At 32.3% G+C, this 18,274-nt stretch overlaps 1 protein-coding gene across 5 annotated transcripts in view; it reads right to left on the bottom strand.

Moving 5' to 3' along the window:
- CADM2 (cell adhesion molecule 2) overlaps positions 1 to 18,274 on the bottom strand; it is a 1,054,563-nt gene that overhangs the window by 130,016 nt on the left and 906,273 nt on the right. For all 5 annotated transcript variants that reach the window (XM_074389151.1, XM_003928313.4, XM_003928312.4 and 2 more), the window contains one exon: positions 8,048 to 8,218. In XM_074389151.1, coding sequence (XP_074245252.1) covers positions 8,048 to 8,218 — 171 coding nt within the window. The remainder of the gene's footprint in view (positions 1 to 8,047; positions 8,219 to 18,274) is intronic.

Below are 18,274 nucleotides of genomic sequence, written 5' to 3'. Positions count from 1 at the left end.
CAATTCACGAAAAAGGTAATTTGGACTTAATTAAAACTAAACATATTTACTCTGCACAAGACACTGTTAAAAGAATGAAAAGATAAGCCACATACTATTAAAATGTATGAAAGATGTATCCAATAAAGGACAGGTATCCGAAATACACAAATAAGTTTAAAAATGTATCAATAAGAAAACAAATAATTTAAAAATTAGCAAAAGATCTAAACCTTTTCAAGGAATATCTTTAAATATTCCAAAGACATACAGCAATAAAATAAACATATATAAAAGTAATATCATATATCATTAGAAATTATAAATTAAAATAACAATGATATATTACTACACACCTATTAGAGAGACTAAAATTCAAAATACTAACTCACTAAACACTGGCCAGAATGGAGCAACAGAAACTCCTTTATTGCTGATGGTAATGCAAAATGGTTCAGCCACTTTGAAAGTTAGTTTTTACTTTCAAAAGCTAAATATGGTCTTGCCATACAATTGTACAATCAAGATATTTGTACTTATCCAAATGAGTCTGCACAAAAACCTATGCATGATATTTCTAGTAGTTGTATTCAAGATTACCAGAACTTGGAAGAAACCAAGATATTGTTCAACAGGTGAACAGATAAATTCTAGTACAACCATACAATTGAATATTTGAGCAATAAAAAGAAACGAGTTATGAAGCCATGAAAAGATGAGTTGAAACCTTAACGGCATATTGCTAAGTGAAAGAGGCCAGTCCAAAGATATTACATCATGCATAATTCTGATTATATACCATTCTAGAAAAGGCAAAACTACAGTCAGGAAAAAGATCACTGGTTACCAGGTCTTGCGGGAGAAGTAAAGTGAGATAAAGTGGTGAAGCACAAGAGATTTTTTTGGGGCTGTGGAATGAAATTGTATGATGTAACACATTACATTATACAGTAGACACATTACATTATACACAGGTCAAAACCCATAGAACTATAAAATGCAGAGTGAACCCTAACGTAAAGGATGGACTTTCCTTAACAATAATCCATCAATATTAGTTCATCAGTTGTAACAAATGTACCACAACAATGAAAGATGTCAATAATAGGGGAAACTGTAAGGTGAGTGGGGAGAGGGTGTATACGGGAACTCTGTACTTTCTGCTCAACTATTTGGTAAAACCAAAACTGCCCTTAAAAATAAAGTATATCATTTAAAAAACACCAGATTATTAGACCCAGATTGTAAAAAGCAATGACAATCTTTCCTAATATATCAAGAACCAATCCAGTGAAGTCTAATACATTGATTTGTTAGAGCCATTTTCTAAACTATACCTTTTTCTCATTTAAATTGTGTGTGTGTGTGTGTGTGTGTGTGTGTGTGTGTGTGTGTGTGTGTTTGTATGTCTGTGTTTATGGTTTAATCAGAAAGTAGAATTACAAAAATTCCAAAATATTGTGCATTAAATATCTAGTCATTTTTAACAATAAAAAATACTTTTATTTTTAACAAAAAAATAAAAGATACTGTAACTATCTTTTAAAAATAGACAGTGAGTTATTAAATTGAAAATTTAAAATAGTAGGTATTAACATGATGTGTATGTCATTTTTACTTGTCACAGTCATTTATGTCTCATTTTTTGTCCAGTTTTTATTATCTATTAGGCCAACTGAAAAATGATTTAAAAGATTCACTGGCATCTGTACTATACATACATTCTATAATTATGGTGTTATATTTTACTGCCTGTTTATGGAATTAATTTACGTTTTTAAAATAATTTTAAAACTTCCAAAAGTTTTTATACTTGATTATAAGCTTAATTAGGAAAAATCATTTGAGAGTATGCTATGTTAAATATACATATATATATCTTAATTTGAATTTCCATTCACAAATATAACACCCTCCTCAATGAGTTTTAATAACACACACACAAATTTTATATACTAGTAACAACATAAAAACAGCACAATAACAACATTTTGAAACCTTGCCTTTAGAAGACTTAAAATACCTGGTGATTCAATTACTTTTAATATTTGACATATACAGGGCTGGGTAAAATATTCTTATTCTTTATAAAAGAATAAAAAGTTTGCCTCATGAGCAAAATACGCCAGTAATAAATACTGTTGGCAATATTATACATAAATGTATCTTCTCTGAAATAAATTAAAATTTGTTAGAATATCAAATAGTGGTTACACACCAGGCTATCTTTATTGACATAATGAAATGCATCACTTATTAAACAGCACAGATACCCTTATGATGCTACCATATATACCATTTCATTAGCTTTTTGAAATATCTTAGGTTCAATTAAAATTCTTCTAAGGCATTTCCAGGCATAAATGTGGCATTTGTTAGTCAAAAGAACAATTTAGTTCTAAAAAATGTAACCCAAATATAGTTTTCATTTCACCTTTCCTGTTTCCTTTTATATGTTATGCCCTTGTACTATATATAATTTGTGGTAGACAAGATAATTACTTAATTAGCATTTCACAAATGAGATGCCAGATGAGTGAGGTATTTTCTTTTGAATGCTCCTTGGAACATTCACCTTCCTATCTAATAAGCCAATATAGCCTGAAACAGTTAATGTATAATACATAGAACAGTAGTGAAAGTAAAGTGAATATAACTAACACGGGGCAATTTAAAATAAACTAAACTGGGCTAGAGAAATGTACAACTTTGTATAGGGTAGATTGCACAGATGGGAATTTTATCATTTTTTGTAAATGAAAATGGACAATGGTCAAGAATACACAGAATAAGGAATCTCTGTCGAAGTCTGAAAATAAAAAGAAGATATAAACAGCTGAATTATAAAACTTTAAACCCATCTGTATTGAACATTTTCTACTATATTCAGAATTTTATTTTAATTGATTTTATTAGTTTGGAACAAAAGGAAGAACTGATCAAGCATATTTGTTGGTCCAGAAAAGTAGCAAAAAAGTACGGTGAAGAATTTAGTTTCTCTGGGCACAAAGTAATTATCTTTAAAAGAGTGCAAGGCAAGGAAGAAATCTCTTTATAAATACTTCAAAACATTTAAAAAATGTAAGATGTTAAGAGAAAAACGGATTAACTTTATTCATCATTTGCATGGTAACTAGACTAGAGATATAATCAAGAAGGTAAAGGTCAGGACCATCAACTGACCATTTAACCCCTTGAAAAGATATAATTTTAGTAACAAATGGATCCACACATTTTTTCTGCTATTTTAAATGTACATAATATATTTCTTACTTTTATTCATTATTAACCTAATTAATTTCATTTAAACACAATTTTATTCAGCTTATTTTCATCTCTTCTTTCCTCCCGTCCTTGAGCCAACCATTTCTTCCTTTCCTTGTTGTTCAGATTGAATTTGTTTGGGTGGACATGCAGGATCTCCTCTATAAGCGATTTTAACTATTTATTGTTTTAAACATTAATAACCTTGATGTGTAAATAGCTACTCATTTTTATAAACAAAGCCCTGTACTGTTAAAAGAAATACTAAACAAGCATTAATGATAGCATAATATTTCATGATTGGAAGAATTACATATATAATGTACTTCACTAAATACACATTTTTAAAACTTGAACTCATTTTTCTGTATTTTCAATTCTGGGTTACAGTATTAAAATGCTTTTTCAGGGAAAAAGCACAAAGCACAATAGTCCAACAAATTTTATTTTTCTGTCTCTTGCACTTTTCATTTTCATTAAGTGTTTATTTTTAATGTAATTTTTGTCCATGATACATATAGATAATGAATATTCTGTTATTTTCTTTTCTGTGTTTTATGTAGAGTACTTTCTATGAGTGCAGATACATTATTTCTACTGAGAATTAAATAAAATCTGACTCATACAATTTATTCTTCTGAAAATTAACTCACAAGTAATAAGTTATTTTACAAAGAAATCTGTGTAAAAATGAAAGGACTTGAATTTTCATTGATTAATTTTTAAAAATGGCTTTGCCCACTGCTCAGTTGTGAAGTTTGCTCTTCCTTATTAGGTAAAAACTGCAGGTATTTGTGATTAACTGTGAAAGTCTGGTTTGCATTTTCTTAAGTTTCAGTTTTAAAAGAACTCTCTTTCATCACACTGGCAGTATTTAAATATATGATTAATATTTTATTTTAAAAAGTGCTGCTCTGATATATTTTACAGGCTAAATTCATATAAATGCTATATCAAGGTTACAGAATTAACACATTTAACCCCTAGAAATATAATTCCTCCTACTATACTTTTTTGTAATGCCTCTTGGCATTGTAAGTTTAACTTTAATTTTCTTATTGTTCATCAAACTTAGCTTTCTACAATATCACCAGATTTTTGTTTCAAATGTAGTTATAGCTGTTTCCATTATTGTAGGAATATGTATTTACTTTTGACTTAAATGAAAACAATATCATCTCTGTGCATCTGAAATGATAAATATTCCTTCCTTTGGGTCAGTCTTTTAGGTTATTCATCACAAGAATATTGTCAAACAACGCAGAAATACTAAACTTATACTCCACAAATCCTAGATTAACCCATCTTCTTCCTTTCCAAGCCTGAGCTCTACTTCCCCCTTCTCATTCATGGAAAGTTCCATATCATCTAGATTGTACATGTGCATCTATGTGCAGCCATGATCTACTGTCTCTGGAAACACCCATTGAGATGCTGTTATCATTATTCTAAGATGTTTATGAAGACGACACCAATTTTCTCAATTTGCTCTAATTTTGATGCTGACTGTTGCTCAATGTCTCCTTTCTACGGTCTACTCATTTAATCTCAGGGGAATGTTCTGCATGCTTAAAGAAACGTTTAGCGTTATCATCAGTTAGTTTTAATTAACTTCACATACTTGAATGATGGTATGCTAGATGCTAGGAAAGTAATTTAAATAGATCTGGTTTCTGCCTTCTAACCATTTACATATTAAACCATGATAGAATGAGATGCTATTTTTAATTGGCTAGCCATGAAAAGTATAACATTTTTAATGTAAAAGTTTCTTTAAAAATTAGGTAATTCAATTGCCGTCCTCCATGAAGTTTTTATTCATGCATACTGAAATATGGTTAATAGCTAAAATGCTCAAGAATTGTATAATCCTTCCATTTTGGATTTCCAAAGTAGGGCGACTGACCTTGGCAGCTGACATACAGCCTAAAATATTCTCACCAAACAATTTTCCAAAGTGCACAGAGTAATTAAATAAAGGTAGCCTGTGATTGTGAGGTGGAGTAAGACAAAGACAAGTTCATTTCATGACCAGGTGTGAAACAAGACAGAGACCAGGACACTCAATGATCACAAAACATAGCTTAATTAATTATCGTATCTTTATATAGCCAATCTACAATATTCCCATTTTTTAGCTAAAGTTACTCATACACCCATCACTGACATGCTCCTAATCCTGAGAACACACAATCCATAGCCTTATCAGAATACCCAGCATAAGCCCAAATACTATAACAAGTCTTTTCTTTTTTTTTCTTTTTTTTTTTTTTTTGAGACAGAGTTTCACTCCCGTTACCCAGGCTGGAGTGCAATGGCATGATCCCGGCTCACCGCAACCTCCGCCTCCCGGGTTCAAGCAATTCTCCTGCCCCAGCCTCCCGAGTAGCTGGGACCACAGGCACGCACCATCATGTCCAGCTAATTTTTGGATTTTTAGCAGATATGGGGTTTCACCCTGTTGACCAGGATGGTCTCGATCTCTTGACCTCGTGATCCACCCGCCTCGGCCTCCCAAAGTGCTGAGACTACAGGCGTGAGCCACTGCGCCCGGCCAACAAGTCTCTTCTAACTCTTTCTTACCTACCCTCAGAGCATCATCCTGGTGTGTTTTCTCCATTGTCACAGCAATTTAAATAAATCTAGTTTTGCTTGACTCTTGTTAGATTTCTGATGATCTGTGACTGGCAGTGGCCTTCAATAGTTCTTATGATTTATTTGTATTGTTTTATTTGATTATATGTTGGAATTTATAGTTAACTAAGCAGTCAACTATTATATTAAATTTAGTTTTACTTTGTATGCAAATATTAAAGAGTTTAAATTAAAATGCTATTGATCCAGATCCTCTAAAAATAGTTACACAGTTTTTCATATTTTGAAAGACCCATTGATGAAAGAAAAAGAAATAGAGAAAGGAAGGCAATTGACATTTGTTCAGTCTATTAAATGCCATGAACTTGAATTAAGTTGTCTCCTTACAGGAATTAATTCTCTAGCTTATCATCACATCCTCACAGAAATGTCTCCTCTAGTTTATAATCAAAGTTCGACCAGTTTTCAGTAATTTTCCCAAGGCCAAAATACAAATAAATGTCAAACTTCAGAGGTAATCTCCATTTGGGCTCTAAATATGCTTCTTTATGAATTTGCTTCAAGGAGAATAGGAGGTAAATTACTAATACTAACCTAATATAATTGAAATCATTTAAACATAATATTTTCAATAACTACTAAACTAAGAATAATTAAAAATCTATGAGCATATTATATAGTCAGCTTTATATCTTCCATATAAAAAGTAACCAAAAAAAAAATTCTAGTTCACCTGACAATTCCCCAGTCTTTTACCCTAACAGAGTGTATTTTTCTCCTAGTCCACTCTACTCTGGTCTCACTGGCACCCTTGCTATTTCTAGAAATAAAAACCATAAACATGCTCCTACCTCAGGGTCTCTGTATTTGCCCTTCCCTCTGCATTACACCCATACACATACTAGCTTTCCCTCATCTCCATTTCCCTTTCCTTGCTGCCCTCTTCTGCTTTATTTTCCTTGCATGGTACTTATCAATATGTAACATGTGATACATTGTATTTATTTATTTATTTTGTCATCTCTTCCTAGAATGGATGCTGTAGGAGAAACGAAGTTTGTTAGTGATAGTGGAGGTGAGTATTTTGACCCTTGGAGGCAAACTCAGTTTGTTTTGTGTTTGTGATTGTTTGGTCACTGCTGTAACCCCAGCACTGAAAACAATGTCTATTACATAGTAGTCACTAAAAAATTATTGTTGAAATAAATAAATGAAAACAAAATGCAATGAAGCATATTGGAACAGTACTTAGAATTTGGCATTTTAGGATTTAATGTAATTGCACATCACACACAAATTCTAAGCTCAAGCTATAATTTTATCACAAATAGAAAGAGAAAACAAAATCTTCATTATCTGGAAAAATCAATCAAATACTGCAATTCAGAACATATTATCTCCTATCCTCTAATTTTTTACATTTCATTTTACATATTTCAATTCATTCACTTTCATTTTGATTAGTATTTTTAATTGTCTCTAAAACCTTGCTAAGTACTAAAACTGCCATGATTACAAGTCTGCCGTTTGCTAGTTGTGTCAGTCAGCCTCCATAATCTTCAGGATCCTTGTGTGTATCTTGTGACTAATGAGAGTAGCTACTCATCAGGCTATTATTAGTAAATGAGTACTCACTGACACAATTCCAGCAAAGCATTTAGCACTGCCCCTGTTCTATTAGATACACAAAATTAATCTTGTTCTTCTTAATTGTGAATAACGACGATGAAGAAAACATAATAAATATGTCCCTATATTTATACAACATTGTAAGCCATATAGAGGGTAAAACTAGTCTAATTTTAAAAACATAGCTGAGAAGCCATATTTGCATAGAATAAAGTTGTTTTAATATAACACTGTTCATCAAGGCACTCTCAGATTACCAGTTCTCCGTGATTTTGCCCACTTTGCCACTGTTTTCTCTCCTACTCTTAGGTGCACACATACATCAAGCCACAATTTGGAACATAGTCAAGAGTATTTAACTGGTACATTTCCTTCACTTTTCCTTATTGTCAAGAATAAATCTCAGACAAGGGGTGTTTTCCTTTGAAACCAATTAATATTAGTGAGTGTAGTTTTACTTCACTTTGCTGTGGATTTTGCTGCACCTTCACTATACCTTCAGGTAATTTTGAAATGATTTTAGATGTAGATTAAGAGATCAGCCACTGAGATAAAGGAGGGAGAAGTAGTGTTTACTTACAGTGTATTTCTAGCACCTGCATGGCTACCTGAGGGGTGGCATTGAGGGATTCATGATCTACTCTGCAGATTACTGCCACTCCATCATCACTCCGGTCCACTCGGAAGTCCAGTGTGCTACTGACAGTGAAAGTCTTGCGATTTGCATCCTCTTCTTTTAAATATTTTACATCTGAAAATAAAATACAAATTTTAAAATGTGATATCTTTCAAAATAAAACAAATTTCATTTACTCAAGATAATTGAAACACCTTCTCCCTATCTTTATCAATTTTTAACAAGCAAATATTTGTGATTTTAATGTTTAATCTGTTTCAATTCAATCAAATAAAAACACAGTTACTTTAAAAATAAATTCGGAGGGTTAAATCCAGAAATACAATAAAAGGGTAGGGCACAGCAATTTTATTTCTTTGATTGCAGACTTACTTAGCTTATAATCAGGTACAAGATACTCTTACATACTCCATTAAAAATGTATATATCTTACAAAAGTAGTCTTTCTTTTCTGTTAGCTCTAAGTTTTACTAAAACATAATCTTAATTTTCTGAGCCACAAGCACAGTTGGGAAGGGCAAATTTACAACTACCTGGTTATGCCTAAAAGAAATTACAATGCATTTGAAATATAACATGAACAAAGTGAGGTGAACATAAATTGCTAAAGAATACTTAGGATGAGAAAGTTGTCATCTTTGGAAAGTAAAGGAGCACAATCATCTGAATATTTTGAATACTTAAGTATGTATTTCCAGTGAAATTTACATTGAGATGCATGCTCTTCACTTGGCTGAGAAATTTATTTCAGCATGAATAACAGTGCTTTCTACAAGATGTGAATTCACTTATCGATATTTAAACTTACTGTGCATGATTTAGATCCACCATTAAATGGTGCACTAAGGGAGTATTTGTTCTTTGTGGAAAACAGGTTTAATAACATTTTCACTTAATTTGTAATTTCTCAAGTCTGAAATAGCTGATAAGAAGGGGGCAATTTTAAAGGTTTAGAAATCAAACTGACAGGCTAAGGTTAAAATACAATTATAACAAGATCTTAAATGTAGTTGGTGGAAAAATGTATTCGGTTTTGTTATGCTTTCTATCATTTTCATCATTCAGTATCAAACACTGATATTGTCAGGAAATAAGTCCTTTCACATAAAATACATAAGCTACTTAATTTTAACATATATTAATTTAAAAATATTTAAAAATACATTAATAACAAAGTGAATAATTTCAGTTATTCTCTATCTTTGTGCCTTATGCAAAGACTGGATTTTTAAAATAATATTGGATTTGATGTAATATTTGGTTAATAGACATAGGCATAGTTCACTGATTTTTACTTATTTCAGCAGAAGTATGACTATCACATTAAGTTTAAAGACAGAGAGAAATAAAATACATATTAGTAAAAGATAAAATAGATATTTATGTCTTGGTCTTGAAAATATGTTTACATTTAGGTTCACATATTAGGGGAAAATGAGCTAATTAAGATTTTTACCACGAAAATGTTTTATGTATATTAGGCAATTTTGGAGAATAAGAAAATCTCTAACATTTAGAAAGAAGAACAGAAGCACGAAATCTCAATTCCGTTTTTTAACTGCAAATAAATCACACAGGATATAGAACTTTGTGCAGAATGTTTTATAAACATGTGTCTTACGAAATATCTCATTTTTACTAGTCATTTATTAAGATTTTTGAACTTGAAAATTAGCTACAATTCTGTTTTTACAACATTAAATAAAAGATGCAATGACCTCCTCCTTTCAGCCAAAATATATCAGAATAATTCTGATGCATTTATTATTGTTTGCTTATATTTAAAAATTATAAGGTTCTTTTAATTTTTAGTCTCATAGATTTTATAGTTAAGATTAGTTTATTTCAATGTATGTAAATTTGCCCTCAAAAGTCACAATTGTAAGCTATTATAATTATCATTGACTGGAGAGTCAGTAGAGGGATAGATGAAACAAAAATGGCTGAATGTTGATACACTTAAAACTGGGTGATGGCATGCAGTGTCTCATTCTATTATTGTGCTCACTTTGCATGTCAGAAATTTTCTATAATAAAAATTTTAAATATACCTAAAGAAAATTTCCTCAAGTATACCTCTCAATAAAAATTAGTTGCCTAAACATTTTTTGGTAAAGTCTCAAAGTAAAGGACTTTCTATTAGTTTTTTCATCATTTATCTTTATAAGATTTGCATTGTAGAATAGCAGTCTCCTTATATTCAAGACATTAGATCTTTTGTCTTAGCAATAGCTAAGGTGAAAAAAGAAATACCAAATGTAAATTCAAGTACTACAGCACCCAAAATGAATAAGTTTAAATGCTTCAAGTTAGATTAGCTGAGAAAAAAACCAAGACATCTGGATTTTCTTACATTCAAATCTTTTAACCAAATATCAGATTTCAAGAGATACTTTTATATCTATCTTTCCGAGATTTATAATATTAGGCCACCACGCTCTATATCTTGTTTCTGGCCACTTGTAAGATGTTTTGGAAAAAGAAATTCCTCTTAAGTGAAGTTCCTAGAGAAGTTGCCTTGTCCCCACAGGAGTTCTAATATACCTTAAGCAGTACAATCTCAGCTATTTTGGTTTATTTGCTCTCTCCACTTTTGCAAATTTGATGCTATTTAGACATACTGGAAAATAAGATACTTTTATTTTATAGAGTGAAATACTTTCCCTGTATCCTGAAATAGACCTCTCTATCAGCCATGTACCTAGAGTAGGCCAGTCCTTTTTAATCCATTACAAGTTCAAGAGAATACTAAGAACAAGGCAGGATTTAGAAACTGAAACTGTCATACTGTCTCATCATTTGAAGATATCTTTCAGGAATTATGTAGTATGTTAATTGACATCTCCTATTTGGGCCTTGAATTCTCTGACCATAAGCAAAACAGCATGGTCTTAGTGTGTCCCAAACAGTGATGTGTATATAAAATTTGAGCTTTATTATTATTTTCAGAAGTAGAGTTTGAAAAAGTGATTTTTGATGGATACCATGATAGTTTCGGGGGAGAAATCGAGGAAGTTAGTCTGAATCCATGTAACTGTTGTCAGTGGTACTTCAGTGATTTTGTACCAAAACCAGTGAGCTAGATTCATGACCTCATCTCACAGAGAACAGAAAATGTATGTATTATGTGAGAGTTGGTTTGTTGTCATAAATTAGGAGTGAATGAACTCAGTGGAGAACTGGACATTTGTAATTACTGCTTCACAGTTCTATAGGTCACACTTTCTAAAACTAAGTATGTCATTTTTAGAACATACCCAACTTCCCCATTATTTCTTTCTTTACTGACCTAAAATAACTATGTCTGACTAACTCATTCAGTAACTTGGATGTATATTTCAAAGGCAATTTGTCTTAGAGAAAATGTCAATACTTTTTTTTTATTAAGGTTAAGTATCCAAAGGTATTTTGCAAAACACTTTTCTTTAATATTCAAGCAAGCTTTTTATTTTGTATTTGTCTTAAACTGTCTCCAGACCAAACATAGTAAGGCTGTATTCTATACTGTAGAACTTTGGAGTCTCGTAACCCACATTCATCTGTGCACTGAAAAAGACCTCAAACAAATTCTTGAGGCAAATCTCCTTGTCTATGAGAACTCCTTCATACAATTCCTGTCTGAAATATGGTAGATTTTTTAAAGTCCTTATCATTTTCAACTTTTTTAAGGGAATACCAATCATAATCCTGGTTCATAATTGACTCTTAAAGGTATGGCCCCACCATAATTGGCAACATGAATAACTATTCCACTTAGCAAGGAATAGTACTGAAATTCAACTATTCTTAATAGATCTGAAAAGGTCAGATGAGAAAAATAATGTTTATGGAGGATTATTAAGAAGAGATACTTAATTTACCTAAATGTTAAGGTCTTGTTTTCAATTTACCCAGACAAGTAAAATGTGAATGCTTTTCATAAAATTTATCTTAAATGTTATTTCACAGATCTACATTCAGAGGTGCTACAAGAACCAAGTACATATATACTGCTGTACATACCCTAGGGACAACTACATTTAATACATGCACATTATTTAAAGTACATAGATTCAGATAAACTTTCTCTCTCTATTCTCAGTACCAGGAAATATTAGGTCTTTTTTATGACTGGTTTGTGGACATGATAATTAACTGATCATGTCTCATTCTTTGTAGTAGCTAAAAAGTACTCATGAAAGTTTGTGGTCCACCATTTATAAACATAAAAAACTTTACAAAATAAATTTGCTGAATAATCTCACTTTAGATTTCATCTTACTTTTCTACATTAATTTAGCTGTTGTTCTATTTTCAATATTATCACTTTTTATGTTAATCTGTATTTTTTGTATTTGCGCTAATCTCTTGAGAACAACATGAATTATAAATAGTCTCCCTCAAAAATACTAGATCCAGTTTAATCACTGCCTGGTGGCATAAGAGTAACATATCTATTACGGTGTTTTTTTGTTTTTTTTTTTTTTTTGGAGACGGAGTTTCGCTCTTGTTACCCAGGCTGGAGTGCAATGGCGTGATCTCGGCTCACCGCAACCTCCGCCTCCTAGGTTCAAGCAATTCTCCTGCCTCAGCCTCCTGAGTAGCTGGGATTACAGGCACACACCACCATGCCCAGCTAATTTTTTGTATTTTTAGTAGAGACGGGGTTTCACCTTGTTGACCAGGATGGTCTCGATCTCTCGACCTCGTGATCCACCCGCCTCGGCCTCCCAAAGTGCTGGGATTACAGGCTTGAGCCACCACGCCCGGCTCTATTATGGTTTAATGCCTTAAAAGAACACTAAGAACTGTGTTGCTTAGTTCAGGAGAGTATTCAACAAAACATCTCTTTTGAAAATTGTTAAAGTCATAGATCATTTTCTGCTAAGTGATTCATTAATTCTATATTTAGTTCTGTGCCTTAGAAGAATACTGTGATCTGGGTTGCCCAAATCAAAAGAGCATCCAGCAAATAAGAGTTAATTCCTTCAAAAATTATTAAGAGCCAGGCAAGGGGTTTTACACCTGCAATGCTTAACACTTTGGGAGGCTGAGGTAGGAAGATTGCTCAAGCCCAGTAGTTTAAGACTGGACTGGGCAACATAGGAAGACTTCCTCTACAAAAAATACATTTAAAAAATTAGCCAAACACCTATAGTTGCAGCTACTCAGAAGGTTGAGATGAGGGATCACCTGAGCCCAAGAGACTGAGCCTGCAGGGAACCGTGATCACACCGCTGCACTCCAGCCTGGGTAACAGAGTGAGACCCTGTCTCAAAAATATATATCTGAAGGTAAAGTCTGAGATCACTTTACCCCACACGTTCCATTAGTGCTATACATAAAAACCTTGACATCTTGCCATATGTTTGATCGATGCCAGATTCTGTATGTAAAAAGAAAAATTAAAAATACCTATCCATTGAGGGAGCCAGATACATAAATATATCATTTAATGTTTATAAAGACTATAAGTATGTTGAAAATACCAAGGAGAAAGATAATTTAAGTACTGGCAATACAAGATCTCCTCTCTGATCCTCAGCCCATCAGATATCTCTATCAAAGGAGTGTGGGAGATAGACTATTTCAGAGAAAAATGACTATTCAGGAAATTTGTTAATAATTTGTTGCGACAGTCTAGAAAAGAGATTAACTTGTCCTCAAGATATTCTTAATTTTAGCTACCACTTTTTTTGAATAATCAGCAGCAACGTAAATATGATTATTTTTGCACAATTAAAATAATGAGCAACATTTGTCCATTTTAACCAGTTCTTCCTGTTATTGATTTACACAGCTTGTTCATAAGCTGTGAGTTTATATCCTGTATAATATGTGGAATTTATCCTGGACGCTTTGGGCTCAGTTCGCAGCCTACCAATTACTCATAAATATAAAACCCTTTAAAGAGGTGGAGATGGGAGGGAATAGCATCCTTTTGCAAGTCTAATCCCAGGCCACAGTATTTTCTTAGGGATTCCTTAGTCTTCCATAATTAACAAAATTACAGTCATAAATATTAATACTAAAAATTATATCCAAATGTAAAAATAAGTTTTCTGGTCCTCTATAGTGCTTGAACTCAATCAATTCGCATTTGTAAGGTCTGCCATAGTGAGTTTTGTATCTTAATAGCATATCTCCCTCCATAATGTTTTTTTCTTAGACATTCTTTGCCCATAGGTTGCCACATTTGGTAAAATGTGACTCCAGTTTGATGTAATTAAACCCAGAGAGGTAACTGACCCGAGGGTGTCTAGTCTCCAGAATGGCAAGCATGGTACTCCAAACTATATGAGAAACTTAACTAGCCTATTTCATATTCTCTATTAACAAATATATGTATGTATATTATAGAACTTGAAGAATTCAAGTAATCAGAAGCTAGATAAACATGCCTGCACACATATACACACATACATACATACTGCAACATGTTCCATGAAAGACATTTTTAGGCTAATCAAATGAGGGAGCATGATGCATGAGGTAAAGAAGCAATGTACAAAATAGAGCAAGAAGCAATTAGCTGGCTGCAGTTGAAGCAGAGAAGGGGTTACGTCATTCAATGAACTCTTCAAATTGGGGAATAACCTTTATGGTTATAATCAGCTTTCCTTATGCTCCTTTCACTTGACAATGGTCTGATAAAATCTTACAATATCTCTCTTTATTTCAGAGTAGCTTGAGTGAGTCTCAGGGCCATTAACCAAAGTTTGCATGTGAGAAATCAACTTTCGCCTGTAACCTCGTCCAATAAAAGGTTTTATATTCTGTGCACTCCTTTTTCTTGAAAGGGTTCTATCATTGAATATAAAAGTTTCTATCATTAAACTGAAAAATATTATACATATACATATATATGAATTCAAATAATTAGAAGTATATATAGGTATTCATATATATGTATATATATTTATATATATTTATATATATGAATTCAAATAATTAGAAGTATATATTTATATACTTCTAATTATCTGAAGTATATATACTTATTAGTATATAAACTTAGTATATTTCTTATTAGAATTATATATATATATACTTCTAATTATATATATCATTCTTCTAAGTATGTATATATATACATACTACTAATTATTTGAAAACTTCTAATTATATATATAATGCTTCTAAGTATATATATACTTCTAATTATTTAAATTCATATATATGTAAAAATATTATACATATATCTATGAAACCTGACTCTAATATATATATATACTTCTAATTATTTAAATTCATATATATGTAAAAATATTATACATATATCTATGAAACCTGACTCTATATATATATATAAAATCTGACTCTAAGCCTCAGGGTGGTCTCTATATTTGTCTACATTAGAATGTCCTTTCTTCTCAAATACATTAAAAACGATGTTTTACTGCATGTCCAAAATAAAATATGAAAGAAAAATATTTTAAGTCTATTTAGTAGAATAAGCTTTAAGAAAACAAAAAGATCTATGCATTTGAACAACTTCTGTAGCAGCAGGAAAGTGTGACTTCTTTGTAACATCTATGATGATGCAGTTTACCGGTAATCAAACTATTTGTTTCATGGAGTCCTGCAGCATTCAGCACATGTAAGAGTAAGCAACCTGCACCTCAAATACCTATAGTGAAAATGAATCAATGAATCTCTCACATCACTAAGACATTTGTGATAAAAAAAAATAATAATAAGTTTCTGAATACAATATTTCTATGTACCACATCCTACCAGAGTGTTTTAAATTATTTTTCAACAGGTTATCTTGTATTCTGAGAACCACATCATTTAAAAATTAAAATGATCCATTGGGACATTCACAAGGTTTGATATAACTTATGTATTTATAAAATAAAGGTTAGATTAAATTTTCAACTTTGTTATTTTCTTTTTTACTAATTCTTTTTCTTTTCATTCTTTCTCTCCCTTCTGCTCTCTTTTCTTTCTTTCCTTTGCAGAAATTGCTAATTTTTATATTTCTCTATAGTTTTAATACCCAGTATCTAGGACAGTACCTGAAACATCATAGATGCTTAAAAAGTAAGTTTCTTATTAATTAAAATAATGGTTGCCATCAGCCAGGTAAAGCATCTTTTCCTCCTAGTAGATTTGTTCCATGTCAATGTGTATAATTTGGGGACAGTTATCAGTCTTTAATTCCTTTTCTTTTTAGTGTATCTCTTTTTAAATCCTCTTATCAGTCTCTGTTTTGGAAGAGTACAAAATCTAAATGGATATGACAAAATATTTGAAATTAGGCAGACTAAATATAATGTTCATGATATAGAGTCGCTGGTCTATTGTCTTGCTATTTTCCCCATGTTGTTCTTGAATAGAATGGTAACTTTTCTCTTTGGCTCAGATCTATATTTACCCTGTCTTTGTTTTTCAGTTCTATCTTCACTGTTTTCCACAGCCAGTGTCATTCTTACTCCAGATCAACTTGACTGGAGCCCCGCGGATGAGAACTTCCTGGAGATGGGAGTTCAGGCATTTAACAAAAGGAGGAAGAAAGGAGATCGGCAATATCACAAAAGGAAAAAAAAACACTGAATGAAAAATCACTGAGTTAAAAGTATACCGAGTTATTAAATCTTCTCAATTTATATATAGTTTTCCATAGAAATTTTACAAAGAAAAAAGGAGAATAATGTTACTAACCATTATCTATACTTACTTATAGGGAAAGGGAAATTATTAAATAATTTCATCTCCTATAGAGGCAAAAAATAAAGAAATTTTATCTATGAGAAATTAGCAGGAAGTGAGAGACAAAATGATATGCAGAAATAAAGAGAGGAATATATTTGTAAGAAGACAGAATAATTCACAAGTCAATATTGTGAAAATACATGAGAATTAAAAAGAAATTGAGGACAACTTCTGAACATCATGCTGAATAACTAGTTCTGCAGACTTTCTCTCCAGCTAAACAACCATAACTCGTGAAAACTATGTTAGAACACACATGCATATTTAAGGTCTCTGAAAATGAAAATTGTGCTAAGGGTATATAGCAAATGAACAAATAATTATTTTTAAGAACTAGCCAATCTTAGTAAGAACAGATGGAGCCTGTGGTACTTGAACCATGACTTGCTCCAGAATTCAATCTCATCCTCAGCTCAACATGAGGAAAACTTGAATCTGGAAAGATGTACTCAAGATGGAGATCCATGTTTCCTCAACCAAGGACTACAATCCTTTCCAGAAGAGGCAGGTGGCCAGCATTTCTTATTTCATTCATTCTTACTCTTGGTTGCAGAGCCAAAATTCCAGGTGGTGTGGTTGAAAGGTTGGGGCTCTTTCCCTTCACCTAGTCCCTCCTCATATGCCAAGAATAAAGGGACCCCAAAAACTCTTACTTTAGCTCACTCATAGAGGGAAGATTTCAATCCAGAAGAGACAAAGCAAGAAGATCAGAAGCTACCATCTTTTTGCCCAGGGAAGAAGCAATTTATAACAGGCAAGTGTTTTTCTGAAGCTCTCTCTAAGGGAACCAACTATTTGGAACAGAGTTGGGAGAAATTCAAAGCGGAGACTTTGGAGGAAAGCAAGTAAGAAAGCCCTTGTGTCTCCATGACATAAGCATGCCAAATCATAGGCCAGCTATTTTATAAAAGAAAACCAGAGAAAGAGAGGGTCAGCAACGGCCTTCCTGTCATCACAGGTAAAAGAAAATCTCAAAGACTGGCCTTAAGAAAAAACAAAACGAAACAAAAAGCCCAGCAAACGATTCTGGATTTAAATGAATCGAGCTATTAAACAACTTAGGCACATAGCATTAGTAGCACAAACAGGTGACAAATAATGAAGGAGAATCACTGGGTGTGGTACTAACATAAGCAGAGAGCTTAACAGAGACAACAGGAAAAAAAGACAATGAGACCCCTACTGAAGCCATTATCATCCCAGGGTGACTGTGCACCTGCAAAAGGCTGTGCTTCCTGAAGAATGACCTCAGAGGCTTCACACTGCAATAGAAACAGCCCATCCGAATCAATAATCAATAAGTCAACAACAACAGGTACTTTTACAAAGGAACTCTGAAACACAAGGAACTCCCTTGACAACTGACTTTTTATCAAAACCAGTGAAGGTTAGAAGTGAGTTGGGTCGCATATCCCAAGTGCAAAAAAATTAAAGACTGTCAAATAAAAACCTTATATCCAATAAAATTATTTT

The sequence above is a fragment of the Saimiri boliviensis genome, chromosome 18 (genome assembly GCF_048565385.1).
Source record: "Saimiri boliviensis isolate mSaiBol1 chromosome 18, mSaiBol1.pri, whole genome shotgun sequence".
In the NCBI taxonomy this organism is placed as follows: Eukaryota; Metazoa; Chordata; class Mammalia; order Primates; family Cebidae; genus Saimiri; species Saimiri boliviensis.
This window is presented reverse-complemented; position numbering and strand designations above follow the sequence as displayed.